The sequence below is a fragment of the Antrostomus carolinensis genome, unplaced genomic scaffold (genome assembly GCF_000700745.2).
Source record: "Antrostomus carolinensis isolate BGI_N321 unplaced genomic scaffold, ASM70074v2 scaffold1761, whole genome shotgun sequence".
NCBI lineage: Eukaryota > Metazoa > Chordata > Aves > Caprimulgiformes > Caprimulgidae > Antrostomus > Antrostomus carolinensis.
Window position 1 is genome coordinate 56,625 of NW_010296140.1, and position 11,712 is coordinate 68,336.

Here is an 11,712-nt window from a genome sequence, read left to right on the forward strand (position 1 = left end):
TTAATATCTTGCATAAAATTCATATTTACACTCATGGTCCTACCTCTGTGGATGGAAAGAAAATATAACTGGCAATTAGGAGCATATCCCCACATTTTCTTTATTTAACTCTGTGAGATTTTATAATCGGTACCTTTGTAGCTTGCTTACCACAATGGCTTTATGATGATGCCTGGTCAAAGTAAATATGTAAAGAAAAATCTGGTGGCATGATTTATTTTGTGTTCTTTGCCCCTGCTCGGCACACTCAGTGTTTGTGAAAACAGTCAAAACCTCTTCTGTCTAATCCCCATCAACATCTTTTTCTTTCTCTCTCTCTTTGCGGCCACCACATCATAAAGCAGGAGCTGATACTAAGGATAAAGGTCAAGATGATAGAAAATGACAACGCTTTGAATTGAAAAGAGAAATGAGTGTCCCTAAGTATTCAGCATGAGCTTCTCTTTGTTCCCTGCAGGGCATCTGCACCACAACCACCGCATTTTTACACTTCTTCTTCTTAGCTTCATTCTGTTGGGTTTTGACAGAAGCGTGGCAGTCGTATATGGCTGTTACAGGAAAAATTAGGACACGGCTCATAAGGAAACGTTTCCTGTGCCTTGGATGGGGTAAGTCTGGAAAATTCATTTCCTCAGAATCACTGGAATTAAATGTTTAATGCAGCACCAATGTCAAGAATATAATAATTTTCTTCAGTAAACCTGAAAGATAGTAGACAGCACATTACTGAAAAGAAAACTAGGTTACAAGCCTTTCTTATTTATCTCAACCTCAAGCTATGCTGGTGTATATTTTAGCATTCTTTTATAAATGTATTTTTACAATATTTTAGAAGATTTCCAGCAAAGTATCAAGAAATCAGTATAAAATAAGAAAAAACATTCACTGCATATTCATGAAGCGTCTTCCTAGTTCACTTTAAGACCTGTCAAATGTACCAGTAATTTAGCTACATAAAAGCGGTACACCGTGGGCAGAAAACAGTGTCCTCCTCCCTGCCAGTGCTTCAGAAAAACAAATCCTGCAATAGCACTGTGCTTCATTAAATGATTCATTCCATGTAAAATTGGCCATTTTGCATTAGCTTGCCCCGTTGTCATTTTTTGTCCAGGCAGAACAATATTTTGCTCAGCATCTAATGGTTATTACTGTTTTGATTATTTTCAGGTTTACCAGCATTAGTGGTTGCAATATCAATAGGCTTTACCAAGACAAAAGGATATGGAACAGCCCACTAGTAAGTCAATCTGAAATGATAAATTACATTTTTAATTAACAAGAGTGTCATACCCATCAGGAATTATATAGTGTAGTCTAAAGCCTCTACAGGTATCCATTCACACTTGGAACTGCCCTAAGAGTCACTGAGTAGTCCAAAAAAGAACAAAGAGAAACCATATGCCAGTCTTGGACTGAGCTCAGCAAAGCACCAGGGATTTTGGATAACTTGTGAAGATTGGATGTAGATGTTTCTTTTAGAAACACTGAGGATCAGATCCATTTCTGGATGCAGCAAGTCTTTTAGAAACACTGAGGATCAGATCCATTTAGACACCTAACATTTATATATATTTACCAAAGAGAAGGTTAAATGTTATGGCTAGCCTTTGCCAACCTTTAAACATATCTATATCTGTACTGGCAAGGGTATCTTTGGCAGCCGGGTTTCTGCCCACCAAGGATGTACCTCACCTTTAATGCTCCTGAGCTTCTTGGAGCCAAAGTCCCAAAGAAATCTCAAAATAGCTCTCCCATCCATCCCTTCTCTCCTGGAGTGCCAGATCCAGCCCATTTCCTGGACTGGGTTGTACTTGAGAGACAATAAGGAGCAGATCTGTCTACTCCATTTACATTTTATCAATACAGTTTCTGATTAGCCTCCTGACCGGTTCCATTGCATGTTTAGCACCCTGGAAAATTCACTTCTCAGGGAGGCTGTCCTTCAGTTGTCTCCTGCTGAGAAGAAGGAGCTTAGGCTGAGCCTTCCTCATGCCAGCAGAGCGCTCCAACCACGGAGATGTTTTGTATGCGAAAGTGCATTTCCTTCGATCATCCTGTTTGGAGCTCTCCTCACGTTGCCTAAGAAATTAAGTATGCATCTGGACAGAAACAGAGGAAATATGACTCTGTAGCCTGGTAATGAGGGCATTCATCAGAGATGAAGATGAGTTAGGTCAAGTCCTTGCTTCAATTAGGATTTAATTGTTCTCAATAGCATCATCACAGTGAGATCAGGATTCCCCCTCCCTGCCCTGGGTGTCCCATCCTCTTGGCACATGGCAGGGAGGCTTCAAGCCCTCACTCCAGCTCTGAGTGGGTAAGGATTCAAAAAACAAATCTCCTCCTGAATACCAGCTCCAACCACCGAGGTCTTTAGTTTTAAATTGCAACAACATGCATCTTGCATTTTTTAAATTAGGAATGACTTACCTAACTGAAGTACTTTCACTTATAACTGGCAATCATTAGTGAGACAACAGTCTTAGCCGTCTTTTGGGAGTTATATTGAGGACTTGCTCCTCTGACAGTTTTTTTTAATTAATATATGCTCATCTCACTGGGTTTGGGGTTTTTATTATTATTTAGTCCTTGAACAAGGACTAGAGAACTATTGAGGCTGTGACAATTAAAAATTGTAAGATTACAATGTCCAGACCCCATTGAAGATCCTTGCAGGATCAATCCCACTGCATTTACTCTACTGGAATTATTCATGTGTGACTACTTGCTTTAGTGAGTATTGCTTCCTGCTGCCTTCCTGTGCTGAATGCATTTTTAAAAGAGGATACACTGAAATATTCAGAAAAATCAACAAATCATTCATTAAGGGTAACCTGGAAAGTAAAAAGCAGATCTCTGTACATGTAACAGCTCCTCTCCCAGGACCCAGAATTAGTTGACAAGGTACCATGGAACAAAAGCAGAAAAAGAGATGTACAAGGAACAAACAGAACCATAATGCAGCTTTCTCATCTTATTTGCAAATACATTTTCTTGGCCTTTGACATCAGAATTACACAAGGGAAGCAAGGAATGCAAGAAACAGAAATTCCTGCTCCATCACCAGCTTATGTGCTGTCCCACCCTAGAAGCCATCAAAAAATTGTGTCCCATAACAGCTGTGGGGTCGTGTGAAAGCAGAGCTCCTGTCCTGCTTCTCCTCCCGTAACTAAAGCACTTGTGTAAATTTTTTAGCTGCTTGCTCTATATTTGACGTGTTTGGCTGCAATCAATTACACACATGCTGCCATCAGAAATGCATCCTGTAGCAAACTATTCCTGGTCTGCAAGGTGCTATGTTTGAAAATTACATTTTCAAATGGGGGAAAATTACACACATGAAGAGACTGATGGAAAATGAAGGATCTTTGAAGCAGATCTCAGTTTCATGCAGTATATGAATGATGGTAGTGGTTTGAGATGTTCACACTCAAACCAATTCTGTGATCAACAGTCGCTGATTTCTATCTTTTTCTTTCAGCCCTAATCATTACACAGTTATATTATTGTACATATCAAACTACGTATGGACGCTATTTCACACAGACGCTTCTACTGATATAGATACAGAAGTTGTAGGGATTTCCTAAAAATAATAAAAAATTCAGTGACAAAGTTTTAAATATTTTAGGGTATCTGAAAAATATTTGTGTGTCTGAAAACTTGATTGTTTTTTCCAACCGTTTCTATGAGTCTAATGAATAATATTGCTACCTCTCTTCAGATGATCAGAGCTATGAAAGCACCACTACTACAATTTATAGTTAATACATCTGAGTGACCTACTCATGTTTTCATACACTGCTATATATTAATAAACAGTGCAGAAAGCTTCCAGGAATTCATTATATCATCAAAAATTTAAATTCCGTCATACTCATGTTCTCCTAAGAAAAGGAAGTCATGTTCTCCATTCTCCTGTAGAGCATCAAACAGCTCACAAAATGTACAGGACACAGGAGCAAGTCTACAGATACTTCATCACTCAGCAGAATTTTGTGACCAGGTAACATGGTCCCATAAAACCACCAGTGGATGCTCTTAATACTAATCAACTTATATGGCTTTCTGCTATGTGGGGATCGGGAAGAAAGGAGATAGAACAGAAAAAAGTAAAAACAACTATAAAACATAGAAAAAAAGCTATCAGAGCAAAGAAAAAGAAAAGAAGAATGAAAACAATAGTGAAAAATTGACAGCAATTACCTTACAGTATAAAATGGCACCTGAGAATTTATCTTCAGAAAGTCTTTGACAGGAAGTGATTGGGAACAAGAGCATTTCAGAGTCACATATTGAATAGATTGCAATAATCACGTCACGCATCGTTGAAAATCCAGATTGTTGAAAATTCAGATTGTGTAAAGAAAAGAGGACAACCTCTACATTTTTCCAGCTCTGTCTCTAAATGGAAGTCACTCTTTTGAACAGCCTTTTTACTTGAGGGCATGGGAGAGAGAGGAAACAGTTCTTCCTTAGTCTTACCAATTTTAGTGGTAGAAATTGTTTTCTTTTTATTTAAAAAAACCCAACTTGTTGACCCTTTTTTTTCAGCACAGGTAACTGAAATTATGTTTCAAATACAATACATCAACAGTTTTTATGAACTAATGTTTCTATCTCCCAATAAACACGACCATTTTAATTATATGTTTTAGTTATGCATAGTGATCATCTTCAGTAAGTTTAAACTTTCATACTGGTCAGGAAATGCACTATGAAAATATTCCTTCATCTCAGAAGCCCATGTTCTCAGTCTCTCACAGTAAAAACCTAGCTTTTGGAAAAAATAACATGAAAAATTGTATAAAATTTTGAAAGCATTTTTCTTTGACATTACAAAAATAAACTGAGTGTTATTGTTGTAGTTGTTTTTTGACGTATGATGTAAAAATAGCCTGATGTATTACCTTTTAAACAGTGAAACAGATATTAATTATTTGCATCAATTTATCATTCCAGAATTTAGCACACTGATTGGGTTTCTGTGTCAGATTTCACATGGGTCCATTGCAATAGGAAACACTTCTTTGCAGTTAGTAACATACCATTAATATTATGATTTGCTTTCATTTAATTTATTTGGATTTCAAAAGTATAGAAACAGTGCTGGAAAGTAAAGAAAATATGTATGATTCTGATGTTAATGTTTCTGGATGTAAGATCCAAGTACATTATTTGAATGCATATACTTGAGTTTTTTACATGTAGGTGTGATCATGCATTCAAAAAAACATGCATTTCTTTGAATGTGTAATCACTGGGAAAATAGCACAGCTGCATTTACTTCAGTGTGTGAAGCTCCTGATCTTTTGCAGATATGGAAAGCTTTACATCATGGTGTATCAAATATTTAGAATGTGATTCTGTAAGCGTTCTGCATTTGGAAATCTGATTGTTTTCAGTGAAAGCCCTGATGCAGTATGACAAACTCTGCAATATTAGTGTCTCACTAGAAAATACAGTTTTCAGATGCCTTAAAATATACATTTAAATTGTTTGCAAAATATTCTGGAGAACACAGAACAGACAGATCATATATGATTTTCCTTTAATGGGAATATTGTCTGTAAGACTTAGTCCTAATAGCAATTACTAAATTACAGAGAAGCCAATTTATTTATTTTTTTTTTTAAGTTCTACATTATAGGTACTGGATCTTTTATTGTTTTAAGTAGAGAACTGTCAGACATTGTAAGCTAGAAGTGTTTCTAGATATGTACTTGGCAAGTCCTGTTCAGACAACTCATCATACATCACAGAATCACAGAATGGTTGAGGTTGGAAGTGACCTCTGAAGGTCATCTAGTCCAACCACCCTGCTCAATCAGGGACTTCTAGAGCACATGAACCAGGGGTTTGTCCAGACGTTTTTTTAGTATCTCCAGGGAGGGAGATTCCACAACCCCTCTGGGCAGCCTGTTCCAGTACTCAGTCACCCTCACAGTAAAGTTCTTCCTTATGTTCAGGTGGAACTTACTGTGCTGCAGTTTATTCCCGTTGCCTCTTGTTCTGTTGTTGGGGGCCAATGAGAAGAGTCGGACCCTGTCCTCTAGACACTCTCCCTTTAGATATTTATAAACATTAATCAGATCCCTCTGAGCCGTCTTTTCTCCAGAGGAGATTCAATAAAGACTTACAAACTTGTTTTATATTGTGCTCATAGTACATTTTAGGAATTTCAGTTTATGTACAATTCACATTAAAACTTTTGAAACATTAATAGTTGGTCATGGAAGTAACTGTCAACTCTCTACATTGTCATATCAACAAAGTAGTTCTTTTTTGTATGTGCATGTGAATCTCTACGTGTAGAACTGAACATAAACCAGAAAAATCTCATGGTGTAGTAATTATTAATGTTTTCTTGGCAATGCATTATACTTATTTTTAATTTGTGTTAGTTCTTCTCTAATGTTCTTTCCAGTTGTTGGCTGTCTCTTGAAGGAGGGCTACTTTATGCTTTCGTTGGACCTGCAGCCGCTGTTGTCTTGGTAAACACTAATCTAAATTTCCAGTATTTTCATATGAAATGATGGAATGTGCTATTTAAATTACAAAGTCTTAGCTATACAGTAGCATTGCATTTTGCTGTAGATACTGAGCTCAGTAGTGTTTAACATACACCCAGTATTTTGAATGCATGATTCATTTAATTGTATCACTTCTTTATACCAGTTATCTCTCCATGTTTACACAGTAAACTGTGAAAAAATAATGTACTGATTGGTGGCACTGAAAACTTGTTACAGACATCACTGAGTTATTATCAGTAGCACCTATGCAATTGTCACTGCCTTCTGAAGTTCAGTGGCAGGCATTATCGATAGAGTGCTGCTTGGCAGTGTATCAATGTGCCAGCAAAAGCAACAGGAGAAGTGGAACCAGCCAGCAAGTTCTCCATGGCTACTGTTTTTGAAGGCAAAGAAAAAAATTACCATAGCTGGGACATGTTACTCATTTGTTTATTAAACTTGCACATCTCTGGAAATGCATTTAGGTGTAGGATGCACTTTGCCTAATTGTAGATATCTGCAATGTAAATTTCTGCATCTAAGCTAGTTATCCCAGACATATTTCATTGTCAGTGGAGAAAAATATGCACTTTCAGGGCTCAACCCATCAGAAGTATTTAATGTGTGTACTTAAGGGTAAGATGAATTACACACTACATGTGCCATCGGCTATCAGTCATCTGCTTTGGTGTCTATGGATTTTGTACAATAATTTGTTTCATGTTTTTCCCATACAGATTTTTAATCTAATTCTTTTTTCCACTCCATCAATTTTATATGAGGATAGCTCTATCAACACTGTTACTTCTGATTTTCCCTTGCAGAAGGGAATCGGTCTTAGTAATCATCAAAAATATAGCCATTTAGCTACATAGATTTTCCTGAAATGGATGCTTACTACTCCCATAGAGTTTGTCTCATCATTGTCTGGAGTCAAGCCAGGATCCTTTTGTACAACTCATAGTCCCTGTCATGATAGAGGAGCCAAGGATGTTTACAAAAAGGCAGTTAAAATTTTCACATGGAACTGTATGTTCTCTGTGTAATTGGCAAGCTTTGTTCAGAGATGTTTGAAGTTCACAGTTGCAGTTTGCCCTACCATTAGCTAGTAGCTGTGGAAGGAGTTGTTCCATGCAGCCACTTAAGCCTAAGTGTATGGAGCAAAAGAATTATATAACATCAGCTGAAAAATGTAAATGCTGAAAATAAAGTGATAATAACAAAAGCTGGAAAAGGGTTGGCGGGACAGACTGGCAGCAATTAGGTATTTTGGCACAGGTCTTGAAAAATCTGTTTGAAAGGAAAAAAGGATTACTCTTTTTTAATTATATAAAAAAAAAGAACATTTATTTAATAGATTCAGAACTTGCTATTACCTCTTTGCAGGGCCATGCAGAGACAGGTTCATAGAGTTCAGTTCAATAGTACAAATGGATAATAACAGTCATTAAGTTTTCCATTAAATGCCATTAGTATGTCCACTCAGTGTCAAAGTCTGACTGCTGAAACACTTGAATTTTTTTTTAGGCTAGGTCCTCAACCTATGTATGTGATCATAACACCATTTACTTTAATGGAGCTAAATGGACTTACCCCAGGCATTCATCTGGCCCACAAAAATAGGAAACTGAATTCAAACAAGGCTCAACACTGGCATTTTGGTGAATGACATAGACAATGACTAATGTGCAGGAGGATGTGGAAAACCACAGGCTGGTTCTGCGTAAGTGGGAACACCCACATGGGCCATAAATGCTTAAAAAGGAACATGGTTACGGTCATCGTGTGCTCCGACTAGCTCTTCTCTGTGCACACAACTCAGATGTAGTGGTTTTCCTGGAAAATAATCTATCTTTGCAATTAAAACTGATGAAATATTAAGGATATATTACTCAAGCTTCTGGCAGGCAGACATGTATGCATATGAACTTGATACAAGGCATAATTTAAGAATCAAAAATAAGCCTGTTACAGTGTACGCATATGTTACCCATTTGAGAGTACACACTTTTGGTGTGCTTGGGAACAGTTACACAAGTACTGATAGAATACTGAGAAATGTAACAGGAGGCATTTTGCAGGCCTGGAAGAGTCTTTTTCTGAAGTAACAGGATAAAGTATTTTCTTTCAGGGACTGAAAGATCAACTGTTTGTTTTCTATTTGACAGGTCAACATGGTGATTGGCATTTTGGTATTTAATAAACTTGTTTCCAGAGATGGAATCCTAGATAAAAAGCTTAAACACAGAGCGGGGTAAGCAACAATTGGGTTATTTTAAAGTGCATAAAAATTGTATCACCTATTTTCGGTTACAGATATTCACCAAAAAATCTTTTGATTGTGCTTCAAACTTTTAATCAGTGTAACAGTGTGTCTAACAAATTCCATTCATCTCAAAAGCTGCTGTTGCATTATCATGAGGGAATGCAACTAAACAAACTAAACATAATAAAACACAAGTACAACAGTATTAAGTTAATAATAATGAGAATTAAACAAATCTGAATGGAGTTTTCATAAAGATGTCACACATGTAAAGTTGTTGCAGTTAGGAAAACATTTTCATGAACTGTGTGTACTGAAGGAACTGATTATTTTTTGTCTACCTGTCAACTTTAATTACTATGGTGGGAAATGTTACTCATTTGTGTAAACTCTTATAAAATATATTTTACAGCAATATATCCCTTACGGAGATCAATGCTACTCTGCCATTCTGCCTATGTGAAGAATTTGCCTTTGTTCTTACATCCATATCTACATAGATGTATGTTCTAAATTAGTGTAACAGAATTTCAAAGTAAAAAAGCATGTTTTAAAAGCAAAAAAAGAAAAAAGGTAAATGGAAATTCTGTGTTACTGATTATTTACTTGCATTTACATGCAAATTCTGTTTGTTATCATGAGAAGAAAGGATTATGACAGTGGTTGCATCAGAAACTGTTTTTCAGTGAATGACAGTGATTTGAAGTACTGCAGCAGCAAACCTAGATTAATTTCACAAGTGCACAACCACTTCTTAATGCTTATGAAAGTATATTTAAACTTTGCATAATTGTTTTTTTACAGCTACATATTCTAGTATTGCCTCTTGGGCCAGCTTGTAGTTAACACTACCAATATCTGCATTTCTAGCAATGAGATCTTTATTTTACTATATATTACTGCTATGGGTAAATTTATTACAGCTTCACTTTGAATTATTTTACCGTTTCACTAACAGTAGCATTCCTAATAAGTTCAATTCACTGGTTAGATAAGCAAATTTATGATAAATACTTCAGCTGGTGTGATTTGCATTTAATATTAATTCAATTAAATCTTTCTGGTTTTCAGCTCTCTAACCATTACTCTGACAAATATGTACCAAAAGCTTTGAATTTGTTTCTTCTCTTTTCATCATTTTTAATCAGAAAGTATTAATTTCTTAACCTTATTTTTGTCTACATTGCTCCATCAACATTCTTAACTGCCTAATAACACTGATAAAATCTAGAATATTATAAAACTACACAAATTATTTCAAGAGTAGCAATAACTTAGTAATCACCATTTCAAATTCACATCTGCTCTAATTCCGGTGATCTAAGGAGCTGGAGCAGGCACGGATTTTGCTTTGTACATTTTCTAAGGATATCCAAGCTTAGACTTCAGCTACTTAATTGTCGACTATAGAAATCTATTTGCATATAATATACTTTTCTGATAAAATAAATAACTTGCTAACAGTGTGCAACTTAGTAAAGAGGTATTTTATTTTAAAATAAATGGATAAAGAATCTGAACTTATTCTGTCAGAAACAATCCAGCTATTCTGAGAAAGCATGTAGATGCCCTAATGGAGAAGTAGTCTTAACATTTGTGGTAGTATGAGATGGTGGCTTGGCAACAGCATTCCTTGATACTACTTTGCAGATGAAGAGTCTTGAGTCATTCTTTGGGGCAAAGAAATTGGTGCAGCATTTGACCTCCAGCAGAAAAGGGATTGTCACTCATTTCTCACAAATATCTCTTGCCAGCCATGCTCAGGAAGGCAACGTCATTCTTTCTGGCAAAAGTTCAGTCAGCAGTTCAGCTGTAGAGATCATTTATGTAGGATTTAAAGCAGTGAATGGGGCAAAATATATTAACTCCATATGGGTTTTTTTCCCACCTTAATAAGCATATGGAGAATCAAGTGTCTTGATGGATATCAATCATTTTCCTGGCATAAGGGGTAGCACAGGTATATGCCCAGACAGAAAGATTGTGTTTGTTCTATATAAACATTGAGTTCTGTTCTATTTTGCAAAATCCAGAACAAATCTTAGAGGCAAAGAGAATAATCCAGTATGATAACGTTGAAGTATTGCCAAGCAAAGATGGAAAGTATTTTCCCAAGCTTAAGTTAAGTTTTTCCAATGCATTTTTCTAGTTCATTCATTAATGTAGACCTTTAATTGGCATAAACTGATGTGGATTCACTGAGTTCTTTTCACGTCTGACAATCGCTTTATACAAGGTCATGGTTCTCACTGTTTTTTTAATGAGAGAAACTGCATTTTTATGGAAAATATACTGCACTTTTTAATGGAAAGTCATCATTTGGTTTATCAAAATGGAAACCACTGGAGTTCAATGTGATCCTGGGAAGTATGTTAAAAATCTTGTGAATGCTGAATTTGGCAATAAAAAGGAGTTCTGTTGGTTGAAATAACTGTGAAAAAAAGCTGAAGTGTTTTCTGTCTTCATGATGTTGACCACTTTCCAGCTTGGAACTGGTAAAGCACCCTTCCTGTCACATCTCAGGCAGCTGTGGTTATTCCTGGTCCTGATAGCAGAAAGAATAATAAAGTTCTTTATTTAGTCAACTCAGGAAGTTGAATGCATGCTGTATGTAAAAGACAATTTAAATTCCAGGTTTTGCCCTTTAACTCTTCTGACAGGTGCCGAGGTACAATTGTCCATACAAAATGCTTTGAGCTTAATGCTTGTGTACTGTGTTTTATTAAAATGCAAAACAGGTCACCCTTTTTCTAGTACCAACTGATATTTATTTCATCAGATTCCATACATTTCAAGCCCTGTATTCAGACCTTCATATAGCATGAATAAAATCACTCCGGATGTTAGTGGGCCATTCAGATCACTAGTACAAATCTGACTATACAATACGCCCATACTGATTTGATGCTTTAATACATTTTACAGGTTTCT

At 36.2% G+C, this 11,712-nt stretch overlaps 1 protein-coding gene across 1 annotated transcript in view; it reads left to right on the top strand.

The window, feature by feature from the left end:
• Positions 1-544: 544 nt before the first annotated feature.
• Positions 545-11,712, top strand: part of LOC104532858 (adhesion G protein-coupled receptor B3) — a gene marked incomplete at its 3' end in the record, with an annotated part of 36,483 nt that continues 25,315 nt past the window's right edge. The window contains exons 1-4 of the mRNA XM_029087517.1: positions 545-608; positions 1,168-1,237; positions 6,428-6,494; positions 8,684-8,769. Of these exons, the coding sequence (XP_028943350.1) occupies positions 545-608; positions 1,168-1,237; positions 6,428-6,494; positions 8,684-8,769 (287 nt within the window). The remainder of the gene's footprint in view (positions 609-1,167; positions 1,238-6,427; positions 6,495-8,683; positions 8,770-11,712) is intronic.